Source organism: Pelmatolapia mariae, linkage group LG10_11, assembly GCF_036321145.2.
Source record: "Pelmatolapia mariae isolate MD_Pm_ZW linkage group LG10_11, Pm_UMD_F_2, whole genome shotgun sequence".
NCBI classification, from domain to species: domain Eukaryota; kingdom Metazoa; phylum Chordata; class Actinopteri; order Cichliformes; family Cichlidae; genus Pelmatolapia; species Pelmatolapia mariae.
The window spans coordinates 19,951,982-19,966,032 of record NC_086236.1 but is presented as its reverse complement, the minus strand read 5'-3'; the positions used below and the strand labels follow the sequence as shown (position 1 = coordinate 19,966,032).

The window sequence follows — 14,051 nt, the reverse complement described above, 5'->3', positions numbered from 1 at the left end:
CATATTTTGAGTTTCTTTTTAGGAATTTTGTAATGTTCTTTAAACACTTGGAAGCATCTGGTGGGTGAATTAAGTGTGCACATGTCCTATATTAGATTAGATGCTGATCTGACTAAAACATGTGGGGTTTTCTCTCTATTATTATATCTTTAGTGTAGAATATGAAGCCCTTGAGGAGACTGTTGTGATTTGGCACTATATAAGTAAAACTGAATTCAATGCATGTTTGTATGACCACAATTAAATATCATGGGAAATGCACAGCAATTTGAAGCGTGGTAACAGTACTTCCTTTTGAGTCTCAATATGTGATGAAACAATGCCAGTGATCATATGAAGTACCAAAGAAGTGTACCAAAGAAGTGTACAAAGCACAGCTGGGTAAAAAGTAAAAAAACAAACCAAATAGTGACAGCACAGGTGCCTTTTATTTGGGACTGAGAACATAAAAAGCAAAACAGAGCCATTGGTATGCTTTTTTTAAACTTCTGTTACCAATGTATGGTCATTTCTACAAAATAAACCAATAAACAGGTGAGCTTTAAATAAGTAGAAAAGGTTTGGGAATCCATGTCAGAGCGTTCAGGGTTAAAAGGAGCATCTGCTGAACAGTCACTTTTAGTCATCCTCATCAAAGTCCTTCTTTCCCTGGGGAGGTTTGGGTCCTCCTGCTGGTTTGGCCATGATGATCTAAAAAGGAAGAAAACAATCATTTCATCATAAGATCCATGCAGCTGAGTGAGTGGGCTTTATGTCAGAGTGGAAGAACATCACCTCTGACCTTCATAAAATAATTGATAGACAAACATTAACCACAGCACCCAAAATGTGTTCAATCTTAAACTGCTGTGCTTATTTAAAAATGAGGGGACTATATTTTCAAAGTAAAAGAGGCCATTTAAATCCCTACAGATATTCCAGAAGTGCATTTATGGTGATTAAACATTCATGAGCACACATGGCAGTATGTTGTTCTTTAAGAGAAATTCACTACAAAGGAAAATGTACTTGTGCACAAAACGTGAACACTTAAAATCAAATAAATAATTAAAGAAAAAAATGAGCTGAAGAAATAATAATTAAATTCTGGGTCAGTTACTTAAGGCACTTCATGTTCCACAAAACATCTTCAACTAAGTCTAAACTGAATTAATCTTCTCTTAAAATACATAAAAAACAAAACAAAACAGTGTTTGATTTGGTACTTGCAAGCTTAACAGTTTGTGAGTGCATGCAGCATGCTATCACACCACACACACTATCTGTTCTGTGCAGATTTAGGCAGTGGCACATCTGGGTTTGTGTAAAACACCTGTGATGTGGTTGAATCCAGTCAGTAACGCAACATTTCTCCAGTGTTAGTAGTGACAGGTAACATACATATTTCAACCTCCTGTGAGTGACTGAGCACACCGGTGCAAATTTATTTTTTTGTTTTTAGTTAAAAGCGCACACACATTCCAAAACCTACTGACTGAGCGACTGAGGGTTTTGTGTGTGCCCTCTAATGGTGAGTTTCAAAATTATCAGGCTCTTCATCCCAACCGTCCTTGTCCCAATGGCCTCTCTGCTTGGGAGCCTTGGGTCCCCCTGCAGCCTTAGCCATGATGATCTGGATCGTACATATATGCACACTTAATTTATCCACCAGTTGCTTTCAAGTGCTTAAAGAACATAAAAAGAAAATCCTAAAAAGAATAATACAAAACTCAAAATATGAACAGAAAGCAAACATCTGTGAGATGTGATTTGATGCGGTCTGTTGGATCTCTGTGGAGTGTGGCATTAAGTTTGTCGATTTGCCTCGAAGCCTAAATTATTCAGTTAAAAACCAAACCGATACATGAAGTTTTGTAAACAGGTGAAAAATAGTCCTAAAGACTCTTACTGTCTGACTGATTGAAGCAGGTTTCTGTCTCAATCAAAAACAAAAAACACAATTTCCAAAGTTCATAAAATATTCTGTTTGAGGCTGGCTTTCATTACATGTAGAGTTCATGTGTAAGAATGTTTTGTTTGTACCCACCTGATCCACCCTCAGCACTGTGATAGCGGAATTGGTAGCCAGTTTTATGCCCCAGTATTTGACCAGGTAGGGATCCAGAATGCCGGCTTCGAGCATGTCCTTCACAGCAGGACCATCACTCTGCAAACGAAATGACAACCGCACCATCAGTCAAGAATATGAGACGCTTCAATAGAAACGGGCATTAAAAAAAATAATTTCAAATGTTGGATTTAAGGGGGAAAAAAAGGACGCTACAACACAAATTTTAAGATGTCTTTTATAGACCTACTCAGCTCGGCTTAACTCCACTGTTTCTAGGGTTTCCCATACTCAGAAAATGAGACGCCAACAGACTGCATGCCACCGATTGGCTAGTCAGTGGTGTTCCTCAATTAGTCATGAGGGCGTCTCCTTCATGAAAATCAAAACCGTCATTTTTGAAACCTGGAAATTAGGGACCTGGCTATGCAAAAAAAGGAGGCAGCAGGTATACCGTCACCTCAACCTCCTCCATCGTTGTGGTGTTTGAGTCGCCATTAGTTGGTACTCAACTGTAAAAGAAACCGTCCCAAACTGAGTTGAGCTGAGAAGAGTAGGTACAGGTGGAAAAAAGGGCTGTTAGTGTTAAGCTGTGTACCCTAATCTAAAACGTGGTGTGCATCTACCCAAGTTAACTGGAAGCCAAAAAAAAAAAAAAAATCAAAACTGATTCACCTGCTTAGTAATTACATACCATGTGAACATCATATTACTTAGCATAAAGATCATGTGCAACAGGCTGTATCTGTCTCCATAGTGCAGACAACGCGAATGGACTCGGTGGGAGCTCAAGTCCTTCCAGCATTTCAGTCAAGGTAACTCTTTTTCTCTCAAAGGCCAACACATGAGCCAAGTTTCTCTTGTGATGACAGAACGATGTAGCGCATATTTTTAGTGCAAACAGCAGTGTTAGCTCCTCGGGCATTCACTGCATGCCTATGAGTCAAGTTTTGGACACCACTGGTGATGCTTTAAGGACCATTGTGTGTAAGATTTAGGTGCCTTCTGCAGTGCTGTTGCACATTATAACCAAGGAAAACACAGGCTGAATATTTTAAACGATTCATATCTGAAATCAAACGATATCAAAGCCATCCACACATTCTTCTCATGCATCCACACATACCTCAATGTCAAAGCCCATGTTTTTGTTTCCCTCATGATGTGCAGAATACAGCTTTGAAATAAGCTCGCTCCCCTTCACGCCGGAGTTCTCAGCGAGGGCACGTGGCAATGCCTCGAAAGCTTCGGCAAACTTTTTAATGGCGTACTGCTCGAGACCAGGGCAGGACTGCAGAAAGGCAGGAAAATGGTGTATCAGTCAAAATGGGGCAAAACGAAGAGGAGAGATAAGTGTGTGGACTTGGAATATGTTAATTAATTCACTTGAATGTGCATACCTCTCCATATGAGGTGATCTGTTTGGCCAGCTCAATCTCAGTGGCTCCTCCTCCAGGTACCAGCCTCTTGTCCTAAAGATAATGAATGACAGAGAGACTGTAGCTGTTGTGCAAACTAAGTAGTACATAAAAAGAAAACCCCTTGAAATTTGTAAACTGTAAAATTCTCAATAACATTGTTTAAAGGTACAGTTTTGCTCATAGTGAACACTGATAGCATAGTTTTAGTTTTTCAGTTCCTAATTCTATTTTAATACTATTATTATTATTATTATTATTAAGTAAACAGGTGCTTAAAACCGATGAGAAAAAAGATAAACATCAGCCCGAGTTATTTACAATAAAGACAATAATAATCTTTAAAATATAATTTGTGCATCCATTTGTTAAAACTTGTCATTCATCTAAAACGTAAGAAAAAAAATCCCAACAACAAAATAACCCCAGTGACTTATAATGTCTACTTACCCTGACCAGAACTTTAAAGGTGTTGACTCCATCATCTACAGCCCTCTCAATATCATCCATCAGGTTGTCAGTGGAGCCTCTGATCACCACGGTTGAGATGGCACCATCCTCTTTATCTGTTTAAAAGTGTCAACACCAACCAACACGTTAACTCAGAAAGGTTTAAAATAAAGATTCACAAGCCTGAAGAAAGGAGTCATTTACCATGTTTGAAGACCACCACCTGAGTGTCTCCCACCTCAGTCAGATATACACTGTCACAGTGACCAATCTCATCCGGAGTCGGAGCCGTCTAAGGATGACAAAAATGTATTTATAGTTAAAAATGGATGGCTCTTTCGAATACCTGATCTGATAAAAACAAGTGTACACTCACCATCTTGGGCAGAGCTACAGCTCCCACAGTCTTGCATAATCTCCTGAGGTCCCACTTGGAGTTAAGCCTGACGAGAAGGAAAAAAGAACGTTTATGGCTGGGAAGCACACAATGCCAAAGATATACTATTATAAATCATGTAATATTTAACATACGGCCATCATATATTTATTTAAATTTCCCAAAAAATGCAGACACAGTTACATCGTGCACCTTCAAAATAAAAGTTTTAGTCCTAGACCATGAAAGGACCATCTGTATTAGCAAAAAGATCAATCCTTTACTTGGGAGGAATGTGATCTCTTAAGCGAGTTAAATAAAACAGTAAGCTCAACTAGAAGCAGAAACTCAGGCTGAATTTGCCGTAAACGTCTTGCTCTTTGCATATGATACGTTCCCTGCTCACTTTAGGTTTTGTAGTTCTTACCTGACCACCATGAGTTTGTACTTGTTGGCGTAGTGCAGCGCCATGTCAGCCACTTTCCCCCCAGTTACCACAACAGTGGCACCAGCCTCCTTGATAGCCTTCACGTTAGCTTCCATCAAATCCTCCTCTCCTTTACTGAAGTCCATGAGCTCCTGTGCATTATTTATCAACACTGTGCCCTGTGGAACAGACGGGACTATCGTCAGCACCGAGAGCAAGGTCAGCATCATCTTCATTAAACTTAATATATCAGTCACCTCCACTTACCTTGGTCTCTGTCACCATGCAGTCGAAGGGGCAGGAGAAAACGGCGATCTTGGCGTCTTTCACTGATGTGACGTCTCCCTCTGCCTCCTTCTTAAAAACCATGCCGTGAAGCATAGAGGATGCCGTCACCCCGCAACCCTAAAATGACCACAAATGTTAATAGAGGCCAAACTGCATACACGCACAAAATAAAACCAACAGAAGATGCGGCTTACCAAAATCTTGCATACTCTGACGTTATCAACATTGAAATTGCCGGACTCTGGGAAGATCGATACTGCACAAAGAGGGGAGAAAAAGGAAGTCAGAAAAATACCAAGGCAATGCTAAAATCGAGATAATCGAGTCTGAGATAGTGTGCACTTCTGACTCACCACAGGCCTCTGCAATGAGGTTGGCGAGGAAGTCTTCATTGCCGTACTGTTTACTCATGACTGCTGTACGGATGACTGACTTGGCTTCATTAATGTCGTGGAGGTTCTTGGCCGAGGAGCAAACGCAGTCTGACAGGATCTCCAGAGTCTTCTTACAAGCCTTCTCGTAGCCTTCAATCACCTGTGGCAAAGAAGAAAAAGGGGGCACTGAGAAAATGCACCAATCATAGCACTGTGACATGCACATGTATGACATTAAGCCATGCTACTTTACCAATTTTATCTTGTTTACCTCTGAAACGGACAAGCCCATTCTAAGGAGCTCTTCAGCCAGCTCCAGCAGAGCTCCAGCAAACACCAGGACAAAGTTGGTACCATCGCCGACTTCCTGTTCTTGCATGTGGGACGCCATTACAATCATTTTAGCTGCGGGATGCTGCACCTGTAAAACAAACAATAATTTACATAAATAGTTAAATTCATACATTTATTATGCACTCAGCTGAATTTCAGTGAGGTGCGCAACAACGTCTCCTCACCTCAAGCTCTCTGAGAATTGTTGCAGCATCATTGGTGACAAACAGCTTCTCTAAATGGTTGATGACCATTTTGTTCATGCCTAAAAGAAAACACTTCATTTAACGGGTGCTGCTTTGATATCTTTGCAGAGCACAACCCTAATAGGCTGTAGGCAGACCAAACTTACCGTTGGGCCCATAGGCAGTGCGGGTGGTTTGAGAAAGTTCCTTACAAGCTCTGATATTACGGAAGACAGCCTCTTCAAGACCTGAAAAGTGCTGTAACAGACAAGAAATCAGCTTTTCAAGACAGGTTTATTACCGTTCATTTCCATGTCAGACTAATATATTTAGCTTACTACCTAACCATGAATATGTTAAAAGCAAATAACTGGATATATTATGGATAGTCTGAGAATGTAAGCATTCCATTAAGGATCAGCATCACTTTAAGCTGACAGTACTGACAGTTAGCTGAATGCTAGCTGGGTGTGACTGCAGTGTGACATCCCGTTATAACAGCAGCTCCACCGCTGCTGCTGCTATATTTAGCACGGTTTAGACTGAAGGGAGACAGTGAAATATCAAAAATAAGCATTTCATCTTCCCTAACAGACCCTCGTCCAGCAGCCGGCTGGGCGGCCTGGCTGCTGCTTTCTAGAACTATCCCTCATGACTCTGAATGAACATGCTAACTCAGCGGCTAACGTTAGCTAGCACGCTTCTTCACAACTACTCAGTCAAAGCTCATCTACGAGCCCGATATTCCTATTTTAACCCCACCTTTGCGCCATCCTTTAACATCTGGGCAAAGCCCGGAGCTTTTGGGACGTGGAGGGCCATTTTCTAATTTTTAGCAGCCCCGGTATCCTAGAGAAGGTAGCCGCGGCGTGGGTTCAGCTCTGGGTACAAAGCCGGAGAGGTAGAGGTGGAGCGACTTCAGCGAGGCAGCGAGCTACAGACGGGTGACAACAAAGGACAAACAGAGCGATTCTCGTTTCACCGCGCAGTGATCGTAAAACACCACACGGGGGCACTCTTATCGTCATATAATGAAATTCAACTCTATACTAAGTCACTGACTTTTCAGTGAATTCCAAATGATTTAAGCTACCTCACCAAAGCAACACAAGTAAAACACGACAGATGGCATTTCTGATTTCCTGTTGTTTACTTGCTTTGTAAAATTTCTATCATTTGTCATGAAATATTACAAATATAATGAATTACTGTCTTAAATTTGTAGTTGTTTTAAATTAAAAATGTATTGCCTTTACCAGTTAGTTTTCTACAGACTGTGCAGTGCACATTATACAAATATAATATATACAAATATAACCATGCTATCCCAAATGAAAAGTACTTGATCACAAATGTCAATATTGAGGAAAAAAAGGATTTCCTTCGGGGTCAACCTTCAGGATCAATAAAGTTTTATTGAATTGAATGTCTAACATAATTTAATTTTAGGTCAGCGGCTTGGCAACCTATCCAGGGTGTGCCCTCCACTTGCCCTACATTAGCTGGGATAGCCCACCATCCCATAACAATAAGCAGAAGAGTATGGATGGATAAATATTATTATTATTCTAAGTTAAAACACAAATTATAGTACCAGAAGAAGTTCAAACTGAGCATCAGAATGGGGAAGAAAGGGGATTTAAGTGACTTTGAATATGACATGGTGGTTGGTGTGAATATTTCAGAAACTGCTGATCTACTGAAATTTTCCCACACAACCATCTCTGTGATCTGAAAGAGGTATGAGTCGCAGTGTCGCACAGATAAAATTGGGCTGGAAAAATGTTGCCTGGTTTGATGAATCTCAATTTCTGCTGGAACATTCAAGTGATAGGGTCAAAATGTAATGCAAACAGCATCAAAGCATGGATCAATCCTTCCTTGGACTGATCACTGGTTCAGGTTGCCGGTGGTCATTTAATGGCGTGGGAGTGTTTTATTGCCATAAATTGGGCCTCTTATTACAAACCGAGTGCCTTCCAGCGCCATGGTAGATCTGTGCCATTAGGCAAGCATTAAGGCAGTACTAGCAAGGCGTACCTAATAAAGTGGGAAGTTAGTATACTGGCATATATAGATTTCACTACGTGAAAATGATCTGAACAGAAAGAAAAAAACAAAACAAAACCCAAAATAGTGATATAAACACATTTTCCCACTCAATTTCTAAAATCTTGGAGGAAGTGCAGTTAGTTTAATGAACAAATCTGCTGTAAAACTGAGACCAAATGATAACTTAATAAAGAGAATGCAGCCATTTTACCACCATCATCAACATCATGATGTTGAGGAAAATATTATTTTACCACCCCCCCCCAAAAAAAAAGAAAAGAAAAAGAAAACATGATGATGTGAAGAGAAAACATGAAACATATATATACATAAAAAATGCAAAGTTTTATTTTTTCACATTTGGACAGTTGTTCTCCTTTAAAAAAATAATAATGCAGAAAAAGAAAGTATCAAAAACATAAAAACAAAAAAACAACAACACACCCACAGAAGAGCTTTGCTTAATTTGAGGCTGGTAGCTTGACAGTCACTAATAAGACTCGGGATATCTCTTTATAACATCATCATTATAGCCATCAACTGGTAATGAGCCACTAAATCTTTTCCCCCCATCACATTATCAGATGATTTATGTGTACAGTATCGATGCATGAATCATCCACAGGCCATTAGAAGTGCCAACCTCTGCCTCAAGGAATGTTCACATTTAAATACTGTTTTAGAAAATACACTTGATAATTTGGTATAATCAAATGACATTAAAAAAATAGTGAAACAAGTGTTAGAAACATTATTGCATACATATAAAAATGGAGGAAAAAAATTTCCCCTCTGTCAGAAAATTTAGTGTTAGTTCTGCAGACAAACTGTAGTTCTTGTTCGTGATCTCTTTAGAGTACATTTAATTAACTTTCTATGCAGAAAATGAGAACACAAAGTACAATATTAGTATTTTGAAAAATGTAACTAAATGTAACATTTTGGTTGTAGCAGCTATGACAGATGCAAAGAAAATTCCTCTGGAAGCTACAGTGAGGATATTTTACCCACAACAAGCTAACCTGAGACATGTAAACACACAAGAGTCACACAGATGCTCACAAAAACAGACAAGCTGTAGCATAATAGCCTCCCAGTATCATAACACCACTGTGAATATGTAACAGTGACACCACAATAATAATGAGTATAATAAGTGTAAAATATGGCTACAAAAGGTCCTGCATTATACACACAGACATGCATGTAGTTCAGTTGGGTTTGCGAATAGTGTTCACAGCTGTGTGGGTCCAACTGCCCAGCGTGTCTGAGACGCGTGTGGCTCTGCGTGTGACGTTTGAGCGGCTGAGTTTACCGCTGGGATCCAGCTTTCTCATCATCGCTCCCCCAGAACGTTCCTTTGGGCCAGATCTGCAGAGGCAGAGAGACACTACTCAGTGCAAAAAGAGACTGCCATTAAAACCATATAGGTTTACAAATGCAACATCAGTTAGTTATTTAAAAAGAAAAAGGCAAGTGTTAAGCCATCAGGCAACAAATGAAAATTTTCAGTAACTGATTTCCTGATCTACAATTTGAATTTTATTACTTATCATTTTAATATGTAAATGGCCTTGTAGACATTCTGGTAATATCAGAAAAAGTATTTGGGAAAGTTTGGTGTCAAAGAAAATTTAAAGCAGGAGCTGTAAAGTCAGCAAGAAGAAAAAGTGTGAGCAACATTTGTTCGGACAGCGAGTTATTCATCTGTTTTTCTTCCAGATTTGCATGCATCCGACTAGCTCTGCCATGCACTTTTGTGTTTACACTGAAAGCGTATGTTCTCATAACTCAACTGGTTTTACTTTTTGGAAAGGGGATTTTACCTTCTGTATTATTCCACAATTTGGGAATAGTTGAACTGCCTGTTGTAAGTAAAAAACAAAACAAAAAACTGATCTCAATTAAACAGGAAGACGTCTATATTCAGTGAGGAAAGCCTCTGGGAGCATGTAATGTGCGCAGATAACAGGCAAGATCACCATTACCGAGTGCTCGCTTTCCACACTGAATATCATCGTTATTACATCGGACAGGACACAAATATTTTTAAATGACAACACAGGAAGTGACGCAAATTTTCAAATGCATTCTGTCATGTCATCTGGCTCCAATTCCCACACCCACCTCCTTTCCCCCTTACTCCCTCCTTATCTGAATACCAGAAACACAGACCCTGTTTCAAACTGAGGCGGGAGGAATGTCTGGAGGGAGGGGGAGGAAGTCTGGGGACCCATAAGCTGGGATTCTTTGGGTGAGAGGGCAAGGAGGACAGAGACCCCCTTCCTCAATGCAGAATATGCATGAATACAAGGAAATGGACTAATGGACTAATGGCTTCAGTTACACAAAACTTTAATTTACCAACAAAACACTTATTTAGTGGTGATTATAGAAAAGGGTAACAAAACTTAACATGTTCTTCTTTCTGTTAATTACCCAATTTGGGAGAAACTAACACACATAATGCAAACACTTTTTTACAATTTTAGAATTTACCACCCAGTCAATGATCAAGATACCAAAAGAATTCACTAAAATAAAAAAATGTTACCTGCTGTCTCTGCCAATGATGTCATCAAAGGCCTTTGACAGATGTTTGAGCCTCCTGAGTCCACTGGAAACTGACTCCAAATCTTGGTCAAATTTCCTATTATAGATCATAAAAACAAAATATTTGGCGGAGAAAGATAACCACCGAAATTCAAGTAAGCTACTTTCAGCTGCTCCACATACTTGGTTGAGTTTTTTTTTTTTTTTTTTTTTAAATAAATGGTGTATGATCTTCCTGACACAAACTCAGAGGGATCCACTGAAATAAAAGCACTCAACAAACTAATAAACTAACAAAGTCCTAAAAAGCAAAGTTGCATAAAGAGTGAATCAAACTCACATCCTCTGGTTTTGCGTATTTGGAGAGGCAAAGGGACTTCGTACAGCAGCCATGCGGACCAGTTGCCTCCTGCCACCTCCTGTTTTCACTCCTCTTATGGATGCTTCAGGAGTCCTGCGTCCTCTGGAGCCTGGAGTACGCCCAGGTGTACCTGCTGCTCTGGGTGTTGCAGCCCGATGAGGTGTACGTCCTGGGGTGCAAGAATTTGATGCACCAGCATTTTCTCCATCACGACCCGGGGTAGCTACCAAACACTCTTCACGGGAAAATTCTCTGGTCCTCTGCAACCTCTGAGAGAGAAAAAAACAACTCTGGAATAGCTGACTGGTGGCTTTAGTTGAGACTGATAATGATCAAAAATAGGCAATTTCACACATAACAGTTAATCTACCTGATACACTCCGGTAATAGAGTTACGAGCACTGCGAGTAAGCTTGCGGACTGTGCTGGTCTTTGGTTGCTCCTTCATGGTTTCCCAGGTCGGATTCTCAGGGAGGGAGTTGGTCTGGACAGATCGCAGTGGGAGTCGCTTCCTCAGTGACATTCTCAGAGAGTTGAGTGAAGATGAGGACCGAAGTTTGCGGAAACGGTCTGGGGCTTCTGGGGAGCTCTCTGCTCCATCAGACTCATCCAGGACTGTGTGTGCCCGCCAGACTCCAACCACAGCTTTACCAACACCATCCATGACTAAACAGGCTATATGACCGAGCTGAGAAAAAAAAGTGATCTGTATGAATAAGTTTTATGAAAATAACATTTTTAATACTACCGTTTCAAAATCTCGCAATATAAAAAAAACACTATATTCTAATCTGGCTCAGCATGCTATGAAATTTGAATATTTCTTTGGACTGATAGACCAAAATAAGAAAAAGTTACAAGTTAAGACAAATCTTTCTTTTTTAATCCTCAAATTTGAGCTTAATTAAGCTTAACTGTTGCTTTAGGAAATTATTTCAGAGTCCCTGTGTCACTGTCAAAAAATTTGAAAAATGTCAATGAACAAAGGACGGAAAAAGTGAAAAATGAGCCGTAACAACCGTACAATCAAGCAGCAGTAATCGTGTTAGTAAAAGCTCCGTGGCTTTTGTTAGATAGGGACAATGCTCCTGGTCAAGTGTCCAACTTAACCCAGGAATGGCTTGCCCTGAGGAGGGAATAACAGCCTTAAGCAACAAATGAGAATTAAGTTTACCTTTTACTTGCCTTTACATGAAAACGCTGTCAAATTGTGCCATTGTTGTCAAATGCTGCCTTTATCCATAAAAGTCAGTGAATATCATTAACAAAACAAAAGAGGGCTATGCCCCCGAAGCCACGGTTAGCTAGAAAAAAAACGTTACTATTTCAGTTTACACGACAAAACGTCGACTCAAATAACTATAAAAACTTTAAAGAAGAACGTCTGCTGAGACACTTGCTGTACAGAGAGCTTACCTGAAAGTGCCAGTTGTAAAAGTAGTCGATTCTCTGTGGCTTTTAGGCGGCTGTAGCTCCCGTTTCTTATTTCGCTGTTTGAATTTGGCGGCGGACCACAGAATCCACAAAGGCACGCGTCACCACGCCCTACGCAGTGTTACGTGACGTAACACGATGCGTCACTACGTACAGTTTTACGTTAATGGGATTTACGTTGAAATGTGACTAGAATAATCGTGTGCGAATAAGATTCCAAGATGTTTTTCCTTGAAATATATATTTGAAAATGATCTGTTAAGGTCTGTATTTTCAAAATAGTTGTAAAAAATACTTAGGATCACAAGTTTGTAATACTAGATTCCTCTCAATACAAACACATGGTTCCCTTTCAGTCGATTCACTCGGTACAACACATAAGTATGGGATATCACGCCCTCGCGTGTCCTGGCTGAAGAAACCTTTATTCACGCCTTTAAGGCAGATGACGTGTGATGACACGCGCACGGCCCCGCCTGCACATATAGCCGCTGTCATCACAGTCATCCCTCAGTTCTTACGCTCTTCACCTCGCTGAGAACGCCTCTGCTGAGTTGGGCTAGCTAGCTGCTGCTAGTTAGCTCCGTTGTCTGCCGACTTGAACTTAGCTTAACTGCCCCTGTTGGTGTTAGCCTCCACCGCGCTGTTGGTGTGTAGGCTGCCCGCGGAGCGCTAATTTCAAGTTTTCCTGTGCAGCGTTTCGCTTTGCGTTTTGGAATGGACTCCAAACCGAAGCGAGCAAAGCAGAAATCTTCTGTTCACCCCTGTCCTCAGGGATGCGGTTTCTCTTTGCACGACAGCGACCAGCACGATGCCTGCCCTGTCTGCCTGGGGATCGTCCACGCTAGGAGAGCGTTGACGGAGCCCGAAGCCTGTGCGTTTTGCCGCCAGCTCCGGCGCTCGACCCTGGAAAGACGGGTGACGTTTGTGGAAAAAGTGCTGGGACGCTCGGCTGTCGCACGGCATGACCCTCTCCTTTCCGAGTCTGGAGCCCCGGCTTCGTTCGAGTCCGAAGACGAGGATTTTCGGGTCGATGTCCCCGCAATTAGCTGGGCTGACCACATGGAATATGTTGACGGGTTAGCCGATGACGAGCCAGAACCCCAGGAAGACGATGACGTGCTGGACATCGGCCTGGACATCCATGGTTTGTCGGAGGATGAGCAGGAGAGCTCATTGTCGGCCCAATGTGCCGCCGCTGCTGCGCCGGTCGGCCACGATGACACCTCTCTTTTCTCCCTGTTTCGCCGTGCTGCTGAGAAGCTGCAGGTGGACTGGCCCTCTCCTCCGCCAGCTCAGAAGCCGTCGCGGTTCGCGGGTTTTTTCCTCCCACCGGAGCCCGCAACGGCCAAAAACTGCCTTCCCATGTTCCCAGACTTTCTCTGCGAGCTAACAGTATCATGGGACAAACCTCTGTCTACCCGCGTCACTGTGCCCGGCTATGGACAGTACATGGAGTTGGACGGCGCCGAGGGGGCTGGCTTAGCTAACCCACCCCCTATGGAGCCGTCTCTGGCTGCTTATCTGGCCCCGTCCCATAACCATGGTGTCGGCGGCCCCGCAACTCTGCCGTCCAAGCACTGCAGATTCTCTGCTTCGCAGCTGGAGAAGATTTATCGGGCTCAGGTCGGCACTGCTCGCGCCATGAGCTCCGTCACCGTGCTCCAGACGTACCAGGCAATGTGCCTGGCGGAGCTCGGATCGCTGGTTCCTGATGACAGCCCGCTGGCACCTCTTCTTAACGAGGTCAGAG

General features: G+C 41.8%; 2 protein-coding genes across 5 annotated transcripts; both read right to left on the bottom strand.

Annotated features, from left to right (window-relative positions):
• Positions 1 to 409: 409 nt before the first annotated feature.
• Positions 410 to 6,833, bottom strand: cct8 (chaperonin containing TCP1, subunit 8 (theta)). 2 transcript variants are annotated; one of them, XM_063487819.1, is made up of 15 exons: positions 6,661 to 6,831; positions 6,066 to 6,156; positions 5,899 to 5,978; positions 5,652 to 5,801; positions 5,360 to 5,540; positions 5,201 to 5,262; positions 4,986 to 5,123; positions 4,719 to 4,897; positions 4,292 to 4,358; positions 4,120 to 4,207; positions 3,916 to 4,031; positions 3,448 to 3,519; positions 3,174 to 3,338; positions 2,027 to 2,146; positions 410 to 690 (listed from the first exon to the last, which is right to left on the bottom strand). In XM_063487819.1, exons 1-15 carry the CDS (start codon positions 6,718 to 6,720, stop codon positions 619 to 621), a joined length of 1,641 nt encoding a protein of 546 aa, XP_063343889.1. In that variant the 5' UTR covers positions 6,721 to 6,831; the 3' UTR covers positions 410 to 618. The 2 variants fall into 2 exon arrangements, with proteins under 2 accessions (XP_063343889.1, XP_063343888.1); XM_063487818.1 differs by lacking the exon at positions 410 to 690 and adding an exon at positions 1,096 to 1,612 and having other exon boundaries at positions 6,661 to 6,833.
• Positions 6,834 to 8,327: 1,494 nt separating this feature from the next.
• Positions 8,328 to 12,368, bottom strand: LOC134637331 (uncharacterized). 3 transcript variants are annotated; one of them, XM_063487737.1, is made up of 6 exons: positions 12,281 to 12,368; positions 11,235 to 11,552; positions 10,844 to 11,133; positions 10,505 to 10,600; positions 9,777 to 9,815; positions 8,328 to 9,321 (listed from the first exon to the last, which is right to left on the bottom strand). In XM_063487737.1, exons 2-5 carry the CDS (start codon positions 11,526 to 11,528, stop codon positions 9,785 to 9,787), a joined length of 711 nt encoding a protein of 236 aa, XP_063343807.1. In that variant the 5' UTR covers positions 11,529 to 11,552; positions 12,281 to 12,368; the 3' UTR covers positions 8,328 to 9,321; positions 9,777 to 9,784. The 3 variants fall into 3 exon arrangements, with proteins under 3 accessions (XP_063343807.1, XP_063343805.1, XP_063343806.1); XM_063487735.1 differs by lacking the exon at positions 9,777 to 9,815; XM_063487736.1 differs by lacking the exons at positions 9,777 to 9,815; positions 12,281 to 12,368 and adding an exon at positions 12,039 to 12,143.
• Positions 12,369 to 14,051: the final 1,683 nt, after the last annotated feature.

Excerpts from the sequence above, each read along its gene's own strand:
- cct8 (XM_063487818.1), bottom strand. The coding sequence starts at position 6,720 with ATGGCCCTCCACGTCCCAAAAGCTCCGGGCTTTGCCCAGATGTTAAAG. Across the intron at positions 6,157-6,660 it reads TGTTAAAGGATGGCGCAAAG|CACTTTTCAGGTCTTGAAGA; the intron begins GTGGGGTTAAAA and ends TGTCTGTTACAG. Across the intron at positions 5,979-6,065 it reads CACTGCCTATGGGCCCAACG|GCATGAACAAAATGGTCATC; the intron begins GTAAGTTTGGTC and ends GTTTTCTTTTAG.
- LOC134637331 (XM_063487735.1), bottom strand. The coding sequence starts at position 11,528 with ATGGATGGTGTTGGTAAAGCTGTGGTTGGAGTCTGGCGGGCACACACA. Across the intron at positions 11,134-11,234 it reads CTATTACCGGAGTGTATCAG|AGGTTGCAGAGGACCAGAGA; the intron begins GTAGATTAACTG and ends TTTCTCTCTCAG. Across the intron at positions 9,322-10,504 it reads ATCATTGGCAGAGACAGCAG|ATCTGGCCCAAAGGAACGTT; the intron begins GTAACATTTTTT and ends CTGCCTCTGCAG.